We start from the raw sequence: 25,494 nt of genomic DNA, 5'->3' as shown, positions 1-25,494 counted from the left end.
AATAAATTGTTAATTCATATATATAGATACTATTTATAATATGTAAATATATAAAAATAATAATAACCATAACATAAGAAGAATATTTGGTGTACATTCCATTTGTAAGAAATGTTAGGTGGAGATATCACCGCATGCGGCTTCTGCACGTGTTGGAGAACCAAGAACTGGCCTAGCTTAGGAATTAAGCAAAGAGAGTTGACTTCCGGATAATTCAGTTGAATTTAAGGCCCATTAAAAACTCTCATTGGGCCCGCCTACTGGGTTTGCTTAGGAACTAAGCGAAAGAGTTGACTTTTGACTTTTTGGATTTAAAGGCCTATGGGGCTCAAATCCAAATTTATCCAAGCAGCCCTGCCTGCATTATTATTTATTATTATGATTGGTGCTGGTGATTTACATAAAATTATTGAAAATGACAGACAATTTGCAAACAATAAAATTATTTTTAACGAAAGACAAATATCAACTATTTATTGTTGTGAACGTCGTATACGAGTTCCCGAGGAATCGGGATGTCAATGAGACAAAAAATCATTTCATGAATATTTTTTATCGTGTCATCAATGGTCTCAACCAATTAAAATATTCATATCAATCTCTTTTTTCACACCATTTACACACAAGGATATCGATTAATTAAAATGCTCGAAGAAGAAAATCTGCCACATTTATGAACTTTCCTTTCTCAATATCATTTACCTTTATAATAATTCTTTCTTTCGATAATTCTTTCAGTGACCAAAAATCATAGATAATATACGATTTTGACCAACTTTTTTTGGATTTGCGAAAATGACCAACAAAATCGCAATGCGATCTCTAATTCGCACTGCGATCTCCACTATCGCAAATTCGCGTTGCGATAGTTGAAAATCGCGTTGCGATAGTATACAGTTGTTGTTGCGATAGTCTACAGTTGTCGTTGCGATTTTATAAATTCTTTGCGATAGTTAAAAAAAAAGATTTTGTTTCTTAAGAATTTTCTCTAAAAAGATAGGACGTGTCGAAGACACGTATTACCACGACCACGACCCGAGACGGACGGCGGCGGCGGCGGCGCGTGAGAGTCCCCCTTGTTCTCTATCACTCAATAAGGAAGTGGGAAAACCAAGCCTTAAATACCATTCCCAATAGTATTTCCAATACTATGTGGGATTGAGCATTACCAACACTTGTTTCCAATACAATGTGATTATTCAGGAAACAATTAACAATCATGCACCTTAAAACAACTGAATTAGCAACCAATTGCATTAGTATTATACGATTAAATATGTCATAATTAAAAGTGAATCTACAATCAATCGCGATTATTGCAATTTTAAGCAAAACATTAAAAAAATAATATCACTATTTAAGGCTCAATCCCACATAGTATTGGGAACAAGTGTTGGTAATGCTCAAATCCCACATAGTATTGGAAACACTATTGGGAATAATATTTAAGGCTTGGCTTTCTCACTTCCTTGTTGAGTGATAGAGAACAAGGGGGACTCTCGCGCGCCGCCGCCGCCGTCCGTCCGTCTCGGGTCGGGTCGTGGTCGTGGTCGTGGTCGTACGTGTCTTCGACACGTCCGCGCGGATACTATCTTTTTAGAGAAACAAAATATTTTTTTTAACTATCACAACGAATTTGGAAAATCGCAACGACAACTGTAGACTATCGCAACGCGATTTTCAACTATCGCAACGCGAACTGGAAAATCGCAACGCGAAATGAAAAATCTCAACGCGAAATGCAACGCGAATTTGCGATAGTGGAGATCGCAATGCGAATTAGAGATCGCATTGCGATTTTGTTGGTCATTTTCGCAAATCAAAAAAAAAAATGGTCAAAATCGTATATTATCTGAGATTTTTGGTCACTGAGGTTATTTTCTCTAATTCTTATGCTGCCGGATAAGAAAATTGTTGCTTCTTGACATCTTAAATAATATGCTCGCATGGTAGGTCAACTATAAATTGTCGAGAAAAATGACATGATTGTGGATCAGAAGAGTATCTCCTTGAGGATTAAGAGGACCAACATGACAAAGCACATTACAATGAGTACCGTAGCATACATCACCATGCCTCCTTTTTTTCTGCATTTTCCCAGCCTGTAACTCGAATCCATATAAGATTTAAAATGATTACTCAAAAAATGTAAATGTGGATAAATAATGGGCAAAGATTGAAAGAGTTTCTGTAGTTGTTTGAGGCCTTCTTCGACCGTAGTTGCAACACTATGATTCTTGTGTTTATCTTATTGACAATAATACTCCAGTTTAGAGACTACATTTAATAACTATGAGAATATTTTTAAAGAAAAATACTTATTACAAAGGAAAATGATATTAAAAAGGAAAGTCTATAAATGAGCTTTAGCAACATTTTAATTAATTGATATCTTTGTAATTGATGTGGATATTTTTAATTGGTTAGAATTATTGATGACATGTTGAAAAAAGTACATGAAATAATTTTTCTAATGGGACCTTGGTTTATGTCGATTTTAACCCACACTTATTTCACGCATCACTTTCGGAGTACATCACTGATGTCTAATGTAATGTCTCTACATTATTTTATCGACAACATGGTCGCTCATTGGCGGGAACATGGCTTGCTGATGGTTTTTACCGCTCAGGGAATGTCATTCTCAAAATTAGTGACCATTCAAAGCTGACTTGCTTTATTTGACTGAAAATTAATTCGCATATGTTTGGTCTAAAAGTTGGCCGACCGGTAGTTTTATGGAACTGTTTCCTTTTTCCATCGAAGGGAGATTGGTGGTTAGACGTGGTAATTGGATGAGTTCGAATCGAATTATTTCGAGTGCAATTATCCACCTAAAACATGTTTCCCTAAAGATATATATGCCAAGTGCATGTCTTTGAAAAAAATGAATGTTGGTTTCTATAGTATCATTGTAGTCATCATGTTGAGCATAATCATAATAATGTCGAACATATGTATGACTTCAGAAAATCAATCTTTGGGAAACATCTGTCCTGGCATTGGCAACACAAAGAACAATATACAATGAAGTGAATGCCTAAAGTATTTGTTGAAAAGTCAGCAATTTTACAATTACTTTCAAAACTTTCGGTGGAAAGTGTGCATATTAAATACACCGAATTAATTAGTCAAATTTGGATGGTTGGGCTGCAGATTTTTGTTGAAAATGTGAAAGGGTAAAATACCCAATTTAGTCACTTTACTTTTAGGGTATTTACAAGATTAGTCCTTAAGTTTCAACTATAAATACCCTAGCTCATTTAGCTTCAAAACCATCCTAAAGCATTCTAGCTTTCTTTCAATACTAGAGAATTTAGAGAGTTTCTTGAGAGTTGTTTTCTCCTTTTTATCAAGAGAGAATTATCATTGTTTTCTCCTTGGTAGATCGAGAGAGGTTGCAATTCATATTTTCTCATAGTGAAATTCTTCTACCTTTTTTCGTGGTTTTTACCCTATATTATTTAGGGGTTTTTCACGTTTATTTTGTGTCTATTTTATCTTCATTTTTATTTTCTCAAATTATCAGTTGTGATTTTGCTCTATTCGATAGCCGTCTTCCGCAACAATTGGTATCAGAGCCAGATTTGAGTGTGTAATATCTGCTTATTGTCTTTGTGGTTGCCACTAAAAGGTGGATCATCCAACATAAGAAAGTAAGAAGGTATTACCCAATCTTTGAAGGTTCCAGAGAACTATTCACGATAGTGAAATAGTGGAAGATATCCGTAAAAGAAGCTATGACAACGAAATTTGATATTGAAAAATTCAATGGGAGAAATTTCTCATTGTAGAAATTGAAGATGAAGGTTATCCTGAGGAAAGACGGTTGTCTAGCAGCTATCAGTGAAAGGCCGATAGATTTCACAGATAACAACAAATGGATCGAAATGGATGTGAATGCTATGGCAAACTTTCATCTAGCGTTAACAGATGAAGTATTGTCAAGCATCAAGGAGAAGAAGACAACTAAGGAGATATGAGATCATCTCACCAAATTGTATGAGGCCACATTATTGCACAATAAAATTTTTCTTAAGAGGAAATTGTACACTCTCCGTATGCCAGAATCTACTTCAGTGACATAGCACTTAAACACACTGAACACGTTATTTTCTCAGGTTACATCCTTAAGATGTACAATAGGAGAACAAGAATGTGTTGAACTTCTACTTCAAAGTCTACCTGATTCGTATGATTAACTCATCACAACTTGACAAACAACAATGTCACCCGTCTATCTTCGATGACGTTGCAGCTGCTGTTCTACAAAAAGAAAATCGACGCAAGAACAAGGAAGACATATAAGTAAATCTGCAACAAGCAGAAGCGTTGACAACAATAAGAGGAAGATCAATAGAACGTGGCCAAAGCAGCAGTCACAAACATGGTAGATCAAAGTCGAGAAGCAAGAAGAATTTAAAGTGTTACAACTGTGGAAAAAAGGGTCACTTGAAGAAGAATTGTTGGAGTCTAAATAAAAACTCCAATCCACAAGACAATACTGCAAACACTTCAGATGATGGAGATGCTCTTTGCTGTGAAGCGTCAACCACCATGGAAGGAAGAAAAGGATTTGCAGATATATGACTCATTGATTCGGAAGCAACATATCACATGACCTCAAGAAGAGAATGGTTCTATCATTATGAACTTATCTCATGAGGATCTGTGTATAGTTGCAATGATCATGCCTTAGAGATCGTTGGTGTGGGGACCATCAAATTGAAGATGTATGATGGAACAATTAAAATTGTTCGAGATGTGCAGCACGTAAAAGGCCTGAAGAAAAATTTATTATCCTACGGATTGTTGGATAATAATGCAAGCAAGATTGAAACACATAATGGAATCATGAAGGTGTTCTGTGGAGCACTTGTGGTGCTGAAAGGCGAAAAGATAGCTGCAAACTTGTACATGCTGAAGGGAGAGACTTTGGTATAAGCAGAAGCCTCTGTTGCCTCATGTAGTTCAGATTCGGCAATGCTATGGCATCAGAAACTTGGACACATGTCAGAACAAGGAATGAAAGTCCTTGTGGAACAAAAACTACTTCTAGGCTTAAGGAATGTATCACTTACTTTGTGTAAGCATTGCATAACAAGTAAGCAGCACCGGTTGAAATTCAACACGTCAAATTCTAGAGGCAAAAATGTTCTAAAATTGGTTCATTTTGATGTATGGCAAGCACCAGTTACATCCCTAGGTGGAGAAAAATATTTTGTCTCATTTATTGATGACTACCCCAGGAGATGTTGGGTGTACCCTATTAAGAAGAAGTCAGATGTGTTTTCCACTTTCAAAATTTTCAAAGCGCGCGTGGAACTTGATTCTAAAAAATAAGATCAAGTGTTTCAGAATAGATAATGGAAGAGAATACACAAGCGAATAATTTGATGACTTTTTCAGGAAAGAAGGCATCAAAAGTCAGTTCACAGTGGCAAACACTCCTCAACAAAATGGAGCGGCATAGCGGATGATCAGAACCTTGTTAGAAAGAACAATAGCAATGTTGAGGGATGCACACCTAGAAAAATCATTCTGGGCAGAAGCAGTCAATACCGCATGTTAGTTGGTGAATCAAGCTCCATCAACTGCAATAAAGCTGAAGACACCAATGGAGATGTGGACTGGTAAACCAACTGATTATTCAAACCTCCATGTATTTAGAAGTATTGTATACGTGATTTACAACTCCCAAGAAATTTCAAAGCTGGATCCAAAATCCAGGAAATGCAAATTCTTGGGGTATGTTGATGGTGTAAAGGGGTATCACTTGTGGGATCCCACTGCCCGCAAAGTGATCATCAACAGGGATGTTATCTTTGTAAAAGATAAGCTACAAAGAAAAGAAGAAGATTATAGCACTGAAAAGTCAGAGACTACACAAATACATGTGAAAAAGGAGTTTAAACAAGGAGATTCTTCTGAAGCAGAACCAACACATGATGAACAAGAACCAGAGAGTTCTAAAGCTCCAACAACTCGTCAATCAGATCGTGTGAGAAGACGTCCCAATTGGCACTTAGATTATGTTATAGAAGGTAATATTGCATATTACCTTTTAACATAGGACGGTGAGCCATCAACATACCAAGAGGCAATAAACAGCTTAAATGCTTCACTATGGATGATGGCGATGCAAGAGGAAATTGAAGCCCTTCATAAAAATAATACATGGGACCTTGTGCCACTACCACAAGGAAGGAAGCCAATTAGTAACAAATGGGTCTTCAAAATCAAGCGAAATGGTGACGATCAAGTTGAGAGGTATCATGCAAGACTGGTGGTCAAGGGATATGCTCAAAAATAAGGTATTGATTTCAATGAAATCTTTTCTCCTGTGGTTCGACTAACAACAGTTCGAGTAGTTTTGGCAATGTGTGCTACATTGAACTTACATCTAGAGCAGCTAGATGTTAAAACAAATTTTCTTCATGGAAATCTTGAAAAAGAGATTTATATGCTCCAGCCTGAAGGTTTTGAAGAAAAAGAAAATAAGAACTTGGTTTGCAGGTTGAACAAATCTCTGTACGGTCTAAAGCATGCGCCGATGTGTTGGTATAAGAGATTTGATTCCTTCATTATGTGCATTGGATACAACAAACTTAATGCAGACCCTTGTGCTTATTTCAAGAGGTCTGGTGATAACAATTTTGTTATATTGTTGTTGTATGTGGATGACATGTTGGTTGCAGGACCTAACAAAGATCATATTGAATAATTGAAGGCACAACTGGCTAGGGAATTTGAAATGAAGGACTTGGGATCAACAAACAAGATTCTAAGATTGCAAGTACACCGAGACAGAAGTAATAGGAAGATTTGGCTTTCACAAAATAATTACTTGAAGAAGATCTTGTCACGATTCAACATGCAAGATTATAAGCCAATTTCTACCCCTCTTCCTATTAACTTCAAATTATCCTCCAGTATGAGTCCTAGCAGGGAAGATGAGAGGATGGAGATGTCTCGAGTGTCGTATGCATCATCAGTAGGAAGTTTAATGTTCGCTATGATATGCACAAGACCAGACATTGCATAAGTAGTGAGAGTGGTTAGTCGATATATGACAAATCCAGGCAAAGAGCATTGGAATACAGTAAAGAGGATCCTAAGATATATCAAAGGAACCTCAAATATTGCATTATATTATAGAGGATCAAACTTACTAATCAATTGGTATGTAGATTCTGATTATGCAGGGAATTTGGATAAAAGCAAATCTACTACATGATACGTGTTCAAAATTGATGGTGGAGCTGTAAGCTGGGTTTCAAAATTGCAGTTAGTTGTGTCTACGTCAACAACAGAAGCAGAATATGTAGCAGCTACACAAGACAGTAAAAAAGCAATTTGGTTGAAGATGCTATTGGAGGAGCTTGGGCACAATCAAGAGTATGTCTCTCTGTTTTGTGACAGTAAAAGCGCCTTGCTTCTAGCAAGGAATCCAACATTTCATTCAAGGACAAAGCACATACGAGTTCAATACCATTTCATTCGTGAAAAGGTGGAAGAAGGGACGATAGATATGCAAAATATCCATACCAAAAACAACATAGCAGATTTCATGACGAAGGCGATCAATACCGATAAATTTACTTGGTGTCGATCCTCCTGTGGCCTGTCAGAGACGTAAATAACATGAAGGTAAAAGGTAGAAAGAATGGTGTGAAGATATGATTGTTCCAATCTAATCTTCAAGTGAAAGATTGTTGAAAAGTAAGCACTTTTACAATTGCTTTCAAAACTTTCGGTGGAAAGTGTGCATATTAAATGCACCGAATTAATTAGTCAAATTTGGATGGTTGGGCTGCAGATTTTTGTTGAAAATGTGAAAGGGTAAAATGCCCAATTTAGTCACTTTACTTTTAGGGTATTTATAAGATTAGTCCTTAAGCTTCAACTATAAATACCCTAGCTCATTTAGCTTCAAAACCATCCCAAAGCATTATAGCTTACTTCCAATACTAGAGAATTTAGAGAATTTCTTGAGAGTTGTTTTCTCCTTTTTATCAAGAGAGAATTATCATTGTTTTCTCCTTGGTAGATCGAGAGAGGTTATAATTCATATTTTCTCATAGTGAAATTCTTCTACCGTTTCCCGTGGTTTTTACCCTATATTATTTAGGGGTTTTTCACGTAAATTTTGTGTCTCTTTTATCTTTATTTTTATTTTCTCAAATTATCAGTTGTGATTTTACTATATTCGATAGTCGTCTTCTGCAACAGTATTTGCTGTCCATCACAAATAAAATTGATTATCCTCGTTCATTGAATTCTGCTTGAAATAGTGACATTTTCTATTTAAAACATCATTGCATGACGCAAATGCTTTGTATTTCCCTGGAACAACAAGAATCTCGTTTGGTGAAACAGTAGGACTATGACCCCTGTTTCCTTTTTATCGAGACAAGAAATGCTTGGCAATTTACTAAACCCAACATGCATGTATATGTAATGGCCTGAATTTTTAATAGACCCAAAGTTGCAGACAACTCCAAAGTGTCTTGTACCTACCTGATTTGTTTCCAGATCTGACAATGAAATCCAAAGATGCTAGCCTCAATCTCCTACAATGTCATGAATCGAATGAATGAAAACGTATCAAATTATTTTCAGTAGCTAACGTCTGTTTGAATTAATGTCCACAGCCTGTAAAACCAGTATTGTTGATTGCTGTAGAAATAATTATCACCCAATACCAATGATTTGCAGAATTCTCTATTATTATGACAAGAGCTAAACCTTTTTCAATCCCTCTAATTGATGAAAATGGCACTGGGGTTTTGAGTTCCTAGCTACCACCATGAGTAAAATAAAAAATCCCCAACTGCATTAAGGCATCTGACCCTTTTAGATTCCACTCAGTTAATATATCATTTAATCAAACATAATAATAATAATAATAATAATAAAAGAAATCAAGAAATACTCATATATAAGATTGGTTGTGGTTGAAAGAGAAAGGAAGTTACAGAAGAAACAAAATGATCAGACCAACAAGATGCTCAAAATATCTAAAAGTCATATGATCCCTTCATTATTTTTTAAGTATTGTTAGACTTTAGCTTCATATAATCTTCCTCTATATATACACAATCCAAACCAACTGATTCCATCACTAAGAAGTAGCCTTCTCTTCACAATCTTTGATCAACAAAAATGGTAAGCTGGTCTGGCCAATTATCTTTGCTTAAAAGTTTTTCATGTGCTCTATTCAGGATAATTAGTCTCCTGTATGTTGTTTTACAGGGTATTTTCAGGGATTTCAATGGCCAAGCCAAGCAAGAAATGAAACTCGGAGGAGCCTGTTAGGAAATAAACCGAGTACGAGTAATTTCCCTATAACCAGATTAGTGAGAATGCGAAATAAAAGCGGAAAAATAATACCCGAAATTAATAACGGAGTTCAGCCAATTGTGCTTACGTCTCCGGGCTGCTGCAGATCTTTTACTAAGAGAAAATTTACAGGTGTTTACACAACACACTTGAGAGAGAACTAGAAGATTTTGGGATGATTTTGAAGCTAAATGAGCTAGGGTATTTATAGTTGAAGCTTAGGACTAATCTTGTAAATACCCTAAAGTGTGCAATGGCTAAAAAAGTAATTAACCCATTTACAAATTTAATTAAAAATTGGGGCACCAAAAGGTGCCCCCCTTTGTTGAATTTCTGCCCACCCAATTTGAAAGTTTTGATTTCCAGGCGGTGCCCACCTTTGTTGACTTCCAATAATCTCCCACTTGAAGACTGATTTTAATCTGTCTTCACACCTTGATCAATGCAGCAGCTTTTCTAGTCCTGTTACTCTAGCATGCCAACTGAAGTTGAACACAGCTTCAGTTTTTCCGTGGTCACCGTCTTTGTCAACATGTTTGCCGGATTTTGAGCTCCACTAATCTTTTCAAGTTTCAAAATCCCATCTTCCAGAAGCGACCGAATAAAATGATATCTCAATTGTATATGCTTCGTTCTGGAATGAAAAGACGGATTCTTTGCTAGATGGATAGCACTTTGACTGTCGTAATACAAAACATTGTTTTCTTGTTTCTTGCCTAACTCTTCCAAGAAACTTTGGAGCCAAACCATCTCCTTGCTGGCTTCCGTAACAACGACATATTCTGCTTCAGTTGTGGAGAGAGCAACTATCTTCTGTAGTTGAGAAACCCAACTAACTGCAGTACCTCCTAGAGTATAGACATACCCTGTAGTGCTCCTTCTGATGTCAACATTTCCGGCTAAGTCAGCATCTACATAGCCTGTCAGTATCGTATCTCCACATTTGAAATAAAGTGCTTTGTTTGTAGTACCCCGCAGATATCTGAGGATCCATTTGACAGCTTCCCAGTGTATTTTGCCTGGATTATTCATGTACCTGCTAACAGCTCCCACTGCATGAGCAATATCTGGTCTGGTACAAACCATGGCATACATCAGACTTCCAATTGCAGAGGCATACGACACCTTCACCATGTGTGCACGTTCTTCCTCCGTCTTTGGTGATTGGTCTTTGAAGAGTCTGAAATGAACACCTAAAGGTGTACTTACTGGTTTAGCATCTTGCATGTTGAACCTGGAGAGTACTTTGTTGATGTACTCAGCCTGTGATAACATCAAAGTCCCCGACTTTGTGTCTCTCTTGATCCTCATCCCAAGAATCTGCTTTGCAGCTCCCAGATCCTTCATAGCAAATTGCTTCGACAATTTTTGCTTCAAGTGTATAATCTCTTGCATGTTTGATCCTGCAACGAGCATGTCATCAACGTACAACAATAAAATAATGAAGCTATTGTCGAACCTCTTGATGTAGCAACAATGATCTGCTTGGCATCTGGTAAAACCATTGCTACTCATGAAACTGTCGAACTTCTTGTACCACTGTCTAGGAGCTTATTTTAAACCATACAAGCTCTTCTTCAACCTACATACCAGGTTTTTCTTGCCTGCCTCTATGAAGTCTTCTGGCTGCCTCATATAGATTTCTTCCTCCAAATCACCATGAAGGAAAGCTGTCTTTACATCTAACTGCTCAAGATGTAAATTCTCTGCAGCTACAATTTTCAACACCAGTCTGATTTTAGACAGTTTTACGACTGGAGAGAAAATTTCATTGTAGTCAATACCTTCTTTTTGCTGAAAGCCTTTGACAACCAATCTTGCTTTGTAGCGTTTTCTCCCATCGTGCTCTTCTTTGATCCTGTAAATCCACTTGTTATGGAGCGCTTTCTTGCCTGGTGGTAATTCAGCTAATTCCCACGTCTGATTTGACATAAGCAAGTCCATCTCATCTTTCATGGGAGACTCCCACTTGACTGAATCATCCACCTGCATCGCTTCATCATAGCACTCTGGTTCACCATTATCAGTCAGCAACAAGTAGTGCAAAGAAGGCGAATACCGTTGGGTTGGTTTAGGAATTCTGGAGGAGCGTCTCAGTTTTGGTGTGCCTGGTTCTTCCTCTTGAACTGCTTCAGGACTGATCTGAACATCATTTCCAGAAATCTCCTCGAACTCAGCAAATTCCTTTGTTTCAGCTTCGGTATTACTTGATTTTGCGGTTGACCTGTCTTTGTACATCACATTTTCATTGAAAATGACGTCTCTGCTTCTGATGATCTTTTGATTTTCGTAGTCCCAAAACCGGTAACCGAACTCATCACCACTGTAACCAACAAAGACGCATTTGTTGGACTTAGCATCAAGTTTACTTCTTTCAGCAGAGTTTATGTGTACATAAGAAATACAACCAAACACTCTTAAGTGTGAAAGGTTTATTTCTTTTTTGCTCCAAGCTTCCTCTGGTATTCCGCCATCCAAAGGAACTGAGGGCCCACGGTTGATCAGGTAAGCTGCAGTGTTGATAGCTTCAGCCCATAGAGATTTGGGCAATCCGGCATGTATCCTCATGCTTCTGGCACATTCATTCAGAGTTCTGTTCATACGCTCTGCTACGCCATTCTACTGCGGTGTTATGGGAACTGTTGTCTCCATCTTGATCCCATTATTTGCGCAGAAATCTCTGAATCTACTGTCTCTGTACTCTCCTCCATTGTCAGACCTCAACCGCTTGACTTTCAAACCAGTCTCATTTTCCACCATGGCCTTCTATTTTCTGAAGGTATCAAAGACTTCTGATTTCTTCTTCAGAAAATAAACCCACACCTTCCTTGTTGAATCATCGATGAAGGTGACATAATATAGTGAGCCTGCAAGAGATGGAACTGGGATGGTCCCCATACATCAGTATGAACCAATTCTAACCTTTCTGCCTTGGGAGTCTTGCCAATCTTTGTGAAGCTGACTTTCTTTTGTTTACCAAAGATGCAATCCTCGCATAGTCCGACATCTACATTCTTTAGATCCGGCAGTTTCCATTTTGACAAAAGTATCTTCATCCCTTTCTCGCTCATATGACCAAGCCTTTGGTGCCATAGGTTTGATTTTCCGTCAGCATCTGCTACTGCAATGATATTCTCTAAATTCGAGGTTACATAGAGAGTACCAGTCTTCTTACCACGAGCAATGACGAGTGCTCATTTGGTAATCTTCCATTCACAACCTGAAAAGGTTGTACTATAACCTTCTCCATCAAGCTGTCCAACAGAAATCAGATTTCTTTTGAGGCCAGGAATATGTCTCACTCCTGTCAGCTTCCAGGTGGTCTGGTTTGGCAGCTTTAGTCGGATGTCTCCTTTTCCGACGATCTTCAAGGTTTCATCATCAGCAAGATGAACCTTCCCAAAATCACCACTGATATAGTTCTCCATGATTTCTTGGCATGGGGTGGAGTGGAAAGATGCCCCTGAATCCAAGATCCATGATTCAATCGGACTGTTGACGCTTAGAATCATGGCATCACCTGTCTCCTCTGTCATGTTGGCAGATTCCTGTGCGCCGGTATTTTTCTTCGGTGCTCGGTAATCACTTTTGAAGTGACCCTTCTTGCCGCAATTATAACAGGTAAAATCTTTATTTCCTGTTCTTGATTTTCCCCATCTGGATTTCGATCTGCCACGATTTGAATTTCTTTCTGAAGTTCTCCCTCTAGACTCCGTGTGCAAGGCTGAGGAGGTTGATGCTTCACCCGATTCTCTCCGTCGAATTTCTTTGCTCAATACCAGATCCCGAACATCGTCGAATTTCAATTTGCTGTTCCCCGACGAGCTGCTGATTACTGTAACAGTAGCATTCCAACTGTCTGGTAGAGATGATAAGAGAATTAAAGCTCGAACTTCATCATCGAACTCAATTTCCACTGAACTCAACTGGGTTGTGATTGTGTTGAGTTCATTTAGGTGTTGTGCCACCGATGCCCCTTCCACCATCCGCAAATTGAATAATCGCCTCATCAAATGAACTTTGTTTGAGGCCGATGGCTTCTCATACATACTGGAGAGAGCAGCCATAAGACCCACCGTGGTCTTTTCCTTTGCTATGTTGAAAGCAACATTGCGGGATAACGTCAGTCGGATAACTCCGAGGGCTTATCTGTCGAGAAGAGCACAATCTTCATTCTTCATGCCCTCTGGTTGTTTTCCTGAGAGGGGTTGATATAGATTTTTCTGGTACAGAAAATCTTCAATTTGCATCTTCCAAAATCCAAAGTCCGCACCATCGAACTTTTCAATTTTCACCTTCCCTTCGTCTGCTGCCATCGCTCCCACTCGAATCTGGCTTCGTTTGGATCGTTTCTGACAATTTCTGCGAACCGCCGTGTATTAGAACACCTCCGTCGACAAACTCGTATCGCCGACCGAATTTCACTATTCACGAAATTCACTATTCACATGAATAGTGACCTAAATAGTAACCTCGCAAAAAATTGACAGAATTCACAACCAAAAAAACTCTGATGCCAGTTGTTAGGAAATAAACCGAGTACGAGTAATTTCCCTATAACCAGATTAGTGAGAATGCGAAATAAAAGCGGAAAAATAATACCCGAAATTGATAACGGAGTTCAGCCAATTGTGCTTACGTCTCCGGGCTGCTGCAGATCTTTTACTAAGAGAAAAATTACAGGTGTTTACACAACACACTTGAGAGAACTAGAAGATTTTGGGATGATTTTGAAGCTAAATGAGCTAGGGTATTTATAGTTGAAGCTTAGGACTAATCTTGTAAATACCTTAAAGTGTGCAATGGCTAAAAAAGTAATTAACTCATTTACAAATTTAATTAAAAATTGGGGCACCAAACGGTGTCCCCTTTGTTGAATTTCTGCCCATCCAATTTGAAAGTTTTGATTTCCAGGCGGTGCCCACCTTTGTTGACTTCCAACATAGCCAAGGCTACACTTTTTGTCTACGGTAACAATTCAATCTTGTTTTATCTCTTCTCTTCCCTTCCTTGCTTTAGAAGTTTGCTCGTCTTTGATTCCTATTTGTTTTCTATTCATTGTGAAATTCTTGGCAGCCATGGAAGGACTGGAGAATATGGCATTCATCTCAAATGCCATAAGCCTAGTAACCTACTTTTATGGGCACATGAACTTCAGCCTAACGAAATCAGCAACCACCCTTACGAATTTCACGGGGACTTCATTTTTGGTAGCACTCTTCGGAGGGTTCATCTCTGACACCTATTTGACAAGGTTCAAGACTTGTGTCTTGTTTGGCTGCATAGAATTGCTGGTAAGTTTATGATCCTATATCTCCATAACCATCACCATTTCCTCAACTGGCTACATATTCTACTACAAAGAGAGGCTGTGATTTGAACATACGGAATAGATTGCTTCAAGACATATTTTGCTCTCATCACATGCTCCAGCATCACAAAACTAGTATAAAATGAATATTACGTCCACCACTCAAAACGATCTTTATCATCAAATTAAGTATTTATTTTTGTTCCTGTGTCTCAATTCATGCATAAAACCATAAAAAAAAGTTAATTGCCTAACAGTGTTACAAAGAAAATAAAAAGGTTCATATATATCGTTGACTAATTTTTTTATCGACAAATATGATTTTTTATTAATTAAATTATAATTTCAAAACTAAAATTGAATGCTTCATTACAAATCTAATAAAGAACAAACAATCTTTAATTGGTTGTCGTAAATCATCAGTATTTGATTTATTGGTCAATTAATCTAGATCAAGTACTACAAATGATTATTATGGGATTGATCTTTCCAATCTGAATTGCTATATTTACAACGTCAAAATTCAAACACTTAATTTTGTTTAAGGGATCTAGAGCATTATCTCAATAGATCAATTGAGTGTTAGTTTGATAAAAAAACATTTTCAATATTTAATATTCATTTGGAATCCATGGTCTACGTACCAAATTAATTGATTGTGTGATTTTAAGGAAAATAAATCAAGTTAATAATAGGTGAAAATAGGGGTGTTCATAGTTCGGTTAAAATCGAATTACCCTATCGAATCGAACTTTTTTCAATTAATCGATCGGTAAATTTTAGGTTCGTTCTGTTAAGGGTTAATGATTATTTTTAAACTTTAGTTATCGGTTAATTCAGTTCGAAATCAATTAATTAACCGAATTGATTGAAATTATTAAATATTTAATATATTATTTACATATTAGTTAGCTTTAGGCGTGTTTAAACTTCAATTTTAATCGAATTAACCAAAAATAATAAATATTTAATATATATTATTTATATATTACTTATAAATTTTGGTTAACCAACCAAATTAAGTTTGATTCAATTAACGGTTAAAGAAAAAAAACTCGGTTAATAGATTTCAGATAATTCGATCCCATCTGTTAACCGAATTTACATATTGAACACCCCTGGGTGAAAAGTAAGAAATAAAGTTTAATTTACAACTAAGACAGGTATGGTTTGCTTCGTAAATCTGCAGGGATACGCGGTCTTAACAGTACAAGCTCATTTGCACCAACTACGACCACCCCCATGCCAAGGTCTTGCAATAAGCCAAACAACTCAATGCGAGGCCGCCTACAGCGGCCAGGCTGCCATCCTTTTTACCAGTCTATACCTCGTTGCATTTGGCACTAGCGGGGTTAAGGCAGCTTTGCCGTCATTAGGGGCTGGCCAGTTCGATGAAAAGGATCCCAAAGAATCAGCTCAATTGTCAAGTTTTTTCAACTGGTTCTTGCTTAGTCTCACCGTTGGAGCCATAATTGGGGTGACTTTAATCGTCTGGATAAGCACAAATCAGGGTTGGGACTGGGCTTTTGGTGCATGCACGTTGGCTGTCTTCGTTTCCATCGTGTTTGTAAGCATGGGCAAGTCTTTGTACCGTGACAATGTCCCCAGAGGGAGCCCTCTCCTTCGCATTATGCAGGTAATTAGTATCATAAACTGTATACATGTGCTTGATAAATGAACCAAAAACTTACTAAATTTTCTTCTGCTTTATTAGGTATTTTTGGTGGCAATCCGAAACCGAAAGCTTCCACTACCCGAGGTGGCGGATGAATTACATGAAGTTCGTGACAAAGAAGCAGGGGTGCACAATGAAATTCTCCCAAGAATTGATCAATTCAGGTAACCATTTACAATGATCTTAGTATCTTTTGTTATAATAAGTTGTGAATTTTGCTCTCATTTACCATAAGTGCAGGTTTCTGGACAGAGCAGCAATTGGGCAGACCTCTGGCGATGCATCTACATCAACAAGTCCTGGGCCCTGGAGACTATGTACAGTAACACAAGTTGAAGAAACAAAGATCGTAATTAGAATGCTTCCAATTATACTCAGCACCGTTTTCATGAATACTTGTTTAGCCCAACTCCAGACTTTCTCCGTCCAGCAAAGCACAACCATGGATACTCATATCCTTAGTTTTAAGATGCCTGGTCCCTTCATCCCGGTTATCCCCCTAGTGTTCATGTCCATTTTTATCCCAATATATGACCGCATTTTCGTCCCGGTTGCTCGGAAAATAACAGGAATCCCGACCGGAATTCGTTATCTTCAGAGAATCGGTGTTGGGTTGGTTCTGTCGGCCATATCCATGGCAGTCGCTGGAATTGTAGAAACGCGACGCAAATTAGTGGCGCGTGAACACAACATGGTGGATTCTCTTCAGCCTCTGCCAATGAGTGTGTTTTGGCTTGGATACCAATATGCTATATTTGGGTTGGCTGATATGTTCACATTCGTTGGGATGCTGGAATTCTTCTATGCAGAGAGCTCGGCAGGGATGAAGTCGTTGGGCACGGCCATTTCATGGTGCTCATTGGCTTTTGGTTACTTCTTGAGCTCGGCGGTGGTAGAGGTGGTGAATAAGGTGAGTGGTGGATGGCTGGGTAATAACAATTTGAACCGAGACAACCTCAACTATTTTTACTTGCTATTGGCAGGGGTAAGCGTGCTTAATTTCGTTATCTACTTGGCTTGTGCTTCTTGGTATAGGTATAAGACGGTCGAAGTCATTAACCAAGAAGAAAATTATGGTAGCGAAGCTGCCAAGGGAAAGCAACTTGAGGTGTTAACAGCTTAGAACCTCACTATGTTTTCCAAATAAAACCCTAGATAATTAAAGATAAACATTTTGAAAAAACTGAATAAAATAGAAGAAAAATGAAGTAACAACAACAATAGTTTATGCAAAAATTGTTACTATCACCAGGCTCAACACAAACAAAAGAACATGAGATCCAGCATAAAAATTGTTCTAGGGCTTTATTTTAAAACATTTACCTTGAAGAATTTAATAAATAACAAGTAACAACAACAATAGCTTTTATTGTTTAAATTTAATTTGAATCTAGTCAATTTACCCCCACATGAATACGTCTACTTACAATCTTCTTATCTTATCATTATAAAACTATTTTTATTCCCTAATAGAATTATGTGATCTCCACGAAAATGGGTACTCTAAAAGGGATAGGTTACTAAAAATGTTAATCCTTAGATCTAGGGTTTTCAGCATCTACATTTCTCCAAGGAAGTGGTAGAATCGAGCGAGGGCACATGCTGAGACGATGATACTAAGGATTAACATTCATTCAAAAAAGTAGCTTAATTTACGATCAAGAATAATGTACGGCCGGAAACAACGGGTAGTAATTTAAATGCAAAAACGATTAACAAATGGAACAGGTACACAGCTAAGTGCCAGAAGAAATAGTTTTAAAAGAGGATAGAGGGGATTTGATCCGGATCCGCGGCCATTAGAATATCCCACAATATCATCGAGTCAATAAATTAGGTGATTCTACTCATGAGAGACTGAGACTAGGCAAGTGCTGACACTTTGGGAGCAAGGAACAATGAGAAGTGAAACTATTAATAAATTTTTTCCTAGTACAACTAGATGCTCTTTTCCTTTTGATTATCTTGTTAAGATCTACTAATCCGATCTTGCTTGTAGGAAATAGGGATGAAAACAGATCAATTATATGTAAAAAAAATTATGTTTTAAATATAATTTTATAAATCTGTTTATTATATATATTAAATTTAAATAGTATTGCTTGAATCATAATTAATAAAATTACCTTTCAAACATACATATCTAACAAAATTTTGCATTTACTAAAATAAAATTTGATAGTAAATATTTAAAGATTAATTATTTGTATTTTTCTTAACTTACTATAAATACTAATTAGAATATATTTAAATTTATAAAAAAGTTAATTACATGTATATCTAAATTTTCAATTCCTGTTATTATCCTTAGTATGAAAGAATGGATATGACTTTTTTTTGAATTAATCACTGATATCCGATCTATTGACCGAATAATCCAGATCGGGTATTGCAGAGGCGAATGAGACTCTCCCAACCCAGTTTGTTATATTCGTAAACGTCACGATTTGAACTTTTGATCTTGTTTAAGGGACATAATATCTCATCCCATTAAATAAACTAGTTGTTGGTAAAAGGATGTGACTTTGATCTGATATGTAATTACTTTAATACTTTAACCTAACTTATGCAGTTTAGATATTTTGATCAGAATTTAAGGAGATCCTTATAGTAATTTTTTTCAACTTTGTTGAATATTATTTGTTGATGTATAATGGGAGAAATAATGATAAAAGAAGTAAAATATGATAAGCGCAAGATAATGAGTTGGCAATCGACTACCGTCTACTCTTTTTGATATGATCGACTAATATCAAGTTAGAAAGAAAGAGGTAATTGTAATTTTTTTTTATTGAAGAAAGAAGAAATAAATTATCTTTCTGTCTTCAAAATTATAGAATGACACTAATATCGTCGGTGATTGATGGAATTCTGATGAGTCCTATTAATACTATTTATTAGAGTATGATAGGTGTTTATTTAGTTATTATTTTGTCTTTAATTTGATCATTAGTTGTTGGTTTTTGTAGTTGATTTATTTGTTTTAATTTATTTTTGTGCATGATATTAGATTATGAAAATTGCACTCAAAGTAAATAATTCTTTATTTTTTTTAATTTTCAGAATCAAGGTTGGATTAGTGGGCATGACGCATTTGACGTGGCGTCGAGTCAGCAGCTTCCAGAAGGTTTAATCAGCACTTCTAGAAGGATCAATGGATCAACCACGTTTTTAAATTCGAATTCAATATTATCTTTTTTTAGGATTTTAGTTTGAATATTTTCAAAAATTATCTTTAGGAATTATCTCTTGTTTTCAGGAAATATCTTTTCATTATTTTTAGAGATTTAGAAAGCTATAAATACATCCTCAGAGTAAGCTTGAAAACATATTAAGATTTCATTCTTCTTCTTTGCTTTGGGTTTTATAAAAATTCTCTTTCCTAGCGATGACTCAATTCTGATTGTGAGGATTGAAAAACACCTAAAATACCTTCGGATATTTTTCTCAATTTTCCTTCAAAAATAAATATATAAAAGGAAAGAAAATAGTAAGAAGAAGCAAGGTCGATCTATAGGAACTTTAGAGTTTATGAAGTTGTGACTTTCTAATTTTGGATCTGGATAAAGATGAGATAAGAGAGAGATTTGGATAAAATATGATACTAAAAAGGAGAGAATTTTAAGTTGTTTAAAATATGAGATGATGATAAAATAAATAAATTAATTAATTAAAAATAAATTTATATAAAGAAAACTTATGGTGAAAACATCCTCAGACTTTAGCTTTGCCTCAATTTCAACTGATCATCAAAATAGATTTTCTCTTCGGATATACGTCGTTTATAATCAATAGGGCTCAACCCCTGTAACTGATTTCTCTCTCTTGTAAACAGATAATCCAAAAACTATCTTTGAATTTTAGTCCTTACGTGGACTAACTACGACTATCGTCGTCAACATCAACTTAGTTTTAAAGATTTAGAAAAACATGACTCAGACTATGTTGTCTCAATGAGAATCGAGTCTGATTTCAATTTTTCTTAGCGGACCACCGTTAAGTGTGTTCACAGGAAGTCGAACTTGTTACCAGCCGATTCTTCCTCCTAACTTTAAACTAAAACAACATACAAAACAATGAGCTCTTTTTAATTTAAAAGCGTTTTGATTTTAAAGTAAAGACCGATTGCCAATCCTATTCTCCAAAAAATTGAGAAAATTACCCGAAGGTATTTTACCTGTTTCAATCCTCACAATCATAATTGAGTCATCGCTTCAGCCCTTAGCTTATGGAGAAATTAGCTAAATATGACAATCATACTTAGCATGTTGAAAATAAAAATAAAAACTTTGAAAATAAAGAAAGAAAAAAATAACTTTTATAAAACCAAAGCAAAGAAGAAGAATGAAATTTGAATGTTTTTTGAAGCTTTATCTGAGTGGGTATTTATAGCTTTCTAAATCCCTAAAAATAATGAAAAGATAATTCCTAAAAATAAGAGATAATTCCTAAAGATAATTCTTGAAAAAAATTCAAACTAAAATCCTAAAAAAAAGATAATATTGAATTCGAATTTAAAAAACGTGGTTAATCTGTTCGACCTTCTAGAAGTTGTTGACTCAACGCCATGTCAGATGTGTCATACCCAGAGTCATGCCCACTAATCCAACATTGATTCCGAAAATAAAAAAACTGCACAATTATGTTATTTTAGTGCAATTTCCAAAATCTAATGTTTTGCACAAACAATGAATCAAAACCAACAAATCAGTCACAAAACCAACAACTAAGGAGCAAATTAAAGATAAAATAATAACCAAATAAACAATCTATAGTATAGAATTTCTTATGAATAGTCAAAAAAGGAACAAAGAAAACAATAACGTTATTGTTAAGTTATTTAGTAAAGTTTTATGGTTCAAATAGTCATAGCAGAAATTACTTAAAAATAGATGATTGTTGTCAAGCAAGCAATGGATGTATAGTCTGGGGTTGAAGGTTCGAAGCAAGTTGGATTTTTAAATTAACTAGTTCAAATTCAATTATTTAATGATAGAGTTTGTTCACACGAGACAGAAAGAAAAGCTGGATAAATGTGCATGCATATATAAATAAATTCATCGGGTTTGATGTGTAACTGTATCCCAGCAGTCACTGACCGACAACCAACGTTCTCTTTATGCCTCTATCTTCTTGCATCCTCAAACGAAGAAAGAAAACGAAGAAAACAAGCTCTCTCAACGAAATGGTAAATGTTTCCCGACTTAAATTTCAACATGCTTTTCAAAACTATCGACAGGGATACGTTGTTTAATTAGCCACTCTCTCTTTCTTCATGAATGGAAGGTGCTGGAGAAGCAGCCACCAGTTCACCGCCGCCACCATTTTTGTGATCGTTCGGTTATCATATTTTTTGTTATTAACCAGTTTCTTGTTACACTGCAAACAGGCACTATTACTGAAGCAAGACAAAAGGGTAGGAGGGATTAAAGCTGCACTTTTCGTCTATGGTAATTAACCCTAACCCTTGCTGAAATGATTTGTTTATGTGATGTTAATTAATTGATTCATATATGCAGCGACGGAAGGGCTGGAGAGCACGGCGTTTACAGCAAATGCAGTGAGCATGGTGACCTATTTTATAGGGTATATGAACTTCAGCTTGACGAAATCTGCAAACACGCTTACAAACTTCATGGGAATAACATTCACTCTTGCACTCTTAGGAGGAGTCCTTGCTGATACATGTTTGACGAGATTCACCAACTGTGTCCTTTTTGGATTCCTGGAATTGCTGGTACGTTATCTATCATCGTTAATTTCATACATGGAGATCAGAGGAATCAGCCCATTAATAATTATAAAAATACAAAATTATCCCTCCCCCCTTTTCTTTCTGTTTTCTCATATAACAAAACAATTTTCACAAATCATATCATCAATGCATTATACACTTGATATTGAACTTAAAACACTGAGCTCCTATATGAACCAAACTATTTCAGTGGTTTAAGTGATAGTTGTTATTCTTATAAGTCTCAAATTTGAGCTTCAAAAATTACAAAGATATTTGAGTTTTAATTATTAGATGATTGAAAAATTTTAGAATGCTGAAATATTTACTATCCATTTGTTTTATACGATGTGAAATAGTTATTTATCATTTATCCTGGTCAAAAGTTTCAAACAATAAATAAATTATATATTAAAAGTAGTTGTTAAATGCCAAACAATACAGTTGTTAAAAGAGAACAATAAATAGGGTTTTAATTTGTTTAATGGAAAAATACATCTTAAGTCATTCAATTATTAGTTCGATTATAAATGAGTCGATTTTTAAGTTATAGTTTAGACGTTCAATTAAAATATTATTACAAATAAATCATTTGTTAAATATTAGACAAAATAATGATGAGACATGATATTAATTTAGTCATAATATTTCGAAATGTTATCTAAATTCCTTGTTTTTCTCCTTAATATGTTATATTAATTTTCTATTACTTTCTTGATATAACAACAGTATAACAATAACTTCTTGTTATTTTATGGTAGATTACAATTACCCAACTGCATCTTTGATATGATGGACTCACATGGTTTGACAAAATCATAAAAAAGAATTAAATTAATGATTTTTTATATATAAAATATTAAATATATTGAATTATTTTAAATTAGAACCAAACAACGTATAAGTTCAAAGACTAAAACTATTATAATATTAGATAAAAAGAACACTTTTTCAATTTTAATGACAAAGTAACTTCTTTAAAGTAATATTTTAATTAACGAAATTTTTAATTTTTTTAAAAAAGTTGATCTATCTATAACTAAATTAATGAGTGACTTGGATGTATGTATGTGTGTCTATGTGTATGATCAGTAACGAACTAAAGCCATGGTTTGTTTAGAAAAAAATAGATAGTAGTTCATCTTGATTAAATAATTAAAATCATCTTATCGAATGAGACTTGACCAGATGCTTACAAATTTGAAGGGATATGTCCTGCTGACAGTACAAGCACACTTCGACCAACTGAGGCCAACTCCTTGCATGGATAATTCAAAGCAATGCGAGCCTGCGAGTACAGGCGAGGCAGCAATTCTTTACATTGGTCTATGCCTGGTGGCGCTTGGAACCGGTGGAATTAAGGCGGCTTTGCCATTGTTGGGAGCTGACCAGTTCGACAGCAAGGACCCGAAAGAGGCAATTCAACTTTCAAGCTTTTTCCACTGGTTCATGTTTAGTATGACAGTTGGATCTTTAGCTGGGGTCACTTTTGTAGTGTGGGTAAGTTCTAACAAAGGTTGGGATTGGGCATTTGGAGCCTGCACTGTATTAGCCTTGCTTGAAATTCTGTTTCTCTGCATTGGCAAGCCATTTTATAGGGATAATTCACCCAAAGGAAGTCCTGTTATTCGAATCCTACAGGTAAGTCTTTTAGTAAAATTTTTATTTTTCATTTCCATGTGAAAATGAGGCGAGTTCAAGAATCATGGTCTCCATATTCCTGTTTCAAGGTACTTGTTGCAGCCATCCGCAACCGACACCTTACAATACCAAGGAAGGAAGATGAACTACATGAGATTTATGACAAAGGAACAGTGGTGGAGTCAAATGAGATTATTCAGAGAACCAGTCAGTTTAGGTACAAGGTTTCGTTTTTAAAAATTATTAGTTTTTTTTTTTGGGTGAACTAGACCTAACGTGAATATATCAACAAATCCGCAGATTCTTGGATCGAGCAGCAGTTCATGATGAGCCCTCTTGGGGTGCATCAGCATCATCGACTCCAGGACCCTGGAAGCTTTGTACAGTGACCCAAGTAGAAGAAACCAAGATTTTACTTCGCATGCTCCCAATCGTACTTAGCACAATTTTTTTAAGTACTTGTTTGGCTCAACTCCAAACATTTTCCGTACAACAAAGCATGACCCTGAACACTCATATATTTGGTTTTAAAATCCCTGCTCCCTCCCTTCCTGTCATTCCCCTGATATTCAACTTGATTTTCTTTGCAATTTATGACCGCATTTTCGTTCCACTTGCCCGAAGAACAACAGGAATTCCAACAGGAATCCGGCATCTTCAGCGAGTTGGAGTGGGATTGGTGCTCTCAACCATTTCCATGGCAATCTCTGGAGTCATTGAAACCAGGCGTAAATCTGTGGCATATAAGCACGACATGGTGGATTCTAACGAGCCTCTGCCTATGAGTGTGTTTTGGCTTGAATTCCAATACGTCGTATTTGGGTTGGCTGATATATTCACATTGGTGGGGCTGCTGCACTTCTACCATGCGGAGAGCTCAGCTGGTATGAAAGGTACGAGCACAGCGCTCCTCTGGTTTTCACTAGCAATTGGCAGTTTTATGAGCTCAGTGGTGGTGGAGGTGGTGAACAAGGCCAGCGGAGGTTGGTTGGCTTCAAACAACCTCAACAGAGATAAGTTAAACTATTTCTACTGGTTATTATCAGCGTTGAGTACTCTTAACTTTCTCATTTTTTTGATGTGTGCCTCTTGGTACAAATATAAGAAAGTGGAGGAAAGGAAGCAAGAAGAAAATTCTCTCCATGGTTATGCTGATTAAGGACTTATAGGCAGCTTAAAGATTATAACTTATAATATATTGATGTAATAATAAGTGATATACTCACATGAATAAAATCATCATTATTATTGATAACCGTCGTTTTGCTATCAAAATAATTCATGGCTTCTTAATAAATAAAAATGAAAATGTAGTATAGAGAAGTAGGGTCGATCCACAGGGACTGTGGTGTTTCTGATTTAATAAAACTCTTTCTTGATTTTAGAAAAAGATAGAATTCCAGATGAAGTTGAAAAGATATATTAAAATAAAATAAAGAAAATAAAGAAAAATAATATAATAATAAATATTAATAGTAATAAATATAAAAGAGGGATTTTTTTTAAGAGAAAATAATCTCAGTGACCAAAAATCCCATATAATATACGATTTTAACCAACTTTTTCCGGATTTGCCAAAATGACCAACAAAATCGCAATGCGATTGCTAATTCGCAACGCGATCTCCATTATCGCAAATTCGCGTTGCATTTTCGCAATGCGATAGTTGAAAATCGCGTTGCGATGGTCTACAGTGTCGTTGCGATTTTCCCAATTCGCAATGCGAATAAGTAAATCGCAACGCGAATTGGGAAAATCGCAATGCGAATAAGTAAATCGCAACGCGAATTG

At 36.1% G+C, this 25,494-nt stretch overlaps 2 protein-coding genes across 2 annotated transcripts; both read left to right on the top strand.

Moving 5' to 3' along the window:
- Positions 1–14,294: 14,294 nt before the first annotated feature.
- Positions 14,295–17,451, top strand: LOC120190905 (protein NRT1/ PTR FAMILY 4.5-like). The gene is made up of 5 exons (XM_039193937.1): positions 14,295–14,312; positions 14,419–14,636; positions 15,843–16,289; positions 16,368–16,492; positions 16,569–17,451. Exons 2-5 carry the CDS (start codon positions 14,421–14,423, stop codon positions 17,449–17,451), a joined length of 1,671 nt encoding a protein of 556 aa, XP_039049868.1. The 5' UTR covers positions 14,295–14,312; positions 14,419–14,420.
- Positions 17,452–21,447: 3,996 nt separating this feature from the next.
- On the top strand, positions 21,448–24,862 carry LOC120190904 (protein NRT1/ PTR FAMILY 4.5-like). The gene is made up of 7 exons (XM_039193936.1): positions 21,448–21,516; positions 21,615–21,668; positions 21,718–21,778; positions 21,848–22,065; positions 23,269–23,703; positions 23,793–23,920; positions 24,004–24,862. Exons 1-7 carry the CDS (start codon positions 21,448–21,450, stop codon positions 24,860–24,862), a joined length of 1,824 nt encoding a protein of 607 aa, XP_039049867.1.
- The last annotated feature ends 632 nt before the right edge of the window (positions 24,863–25,494 follow it).

Source organism: Hibiscus syriacus, unplaced genomic scaffold (assembly GCF_006381635.1).
Source record: "Hibiscus syriacus cultivar Baekdansim isolate YM2019G1 unplaced genomic scaffold, ASM638163v2 tig00116964_pilon, whole genome shotgun sequence".
Lineage (NCBI taxonomy): Eukaryota > Viridiplantae > Streptophyta > Magnoliopsida > Malvales > Malvaceae > Hibiscus > Hibiscus syriacus.
Note: the sequence above shows the minus strand (reverse complement) of the source record. Positions and strands in the feature narration are given on the sequence as shown.

What these genes read in the sequence shown, in the direction of transcription:
- LOC120190904 (XM_039193936.1), top strand. Translation starts at nt 21,448, where the DNA reads ATGCCTCTATCTTCTTGCATCCTCAAACGAAGAAAGAAAACGAAGAAA. An exon ending in ACCATTTTTGTGATCGTTCG is followed by an intron (nt 21,669 to 21,717) that starts GTTATCATATTT and finishes CACTGCAAACAG; the next exon opens with GCACTATTACTGAAGCAAGA. An exon ending in AGCTGCACTTTTCGTCTATG is followed by an intron (nt 21,779 to 21,847) that starts GTAATTAACCCT and finishes TCATATATGCAG; the next exon opens with CGACGGAAGGGCTGGAGAGC.
- LOC120190905 (XM_039193937.1), top strand. Translation starts at nt 14,421, where the DNA reads ATGGAAGGACTGGAGAATATGGCATTCATCTCAAATGCCATAAGCCTA. An exon ending in CTCTCCTTCGCATTATGCAG is followed by an intron (nt 16,290 to 16,367) that starts GTAATTAGTATC and finishes CTGCTTTATTAG; the next exon opens with GTATTTTTGGTGGCAATCCG. An exon ending in CCAAGAATTGATCAATTCAG is followed by an intron (nt 16,493 to 16,568) that starts GTAACCATTTAC and finishes CCATAAGTGCAG; the next exon opens with GTTTCTGGACAGAGCAGCAA.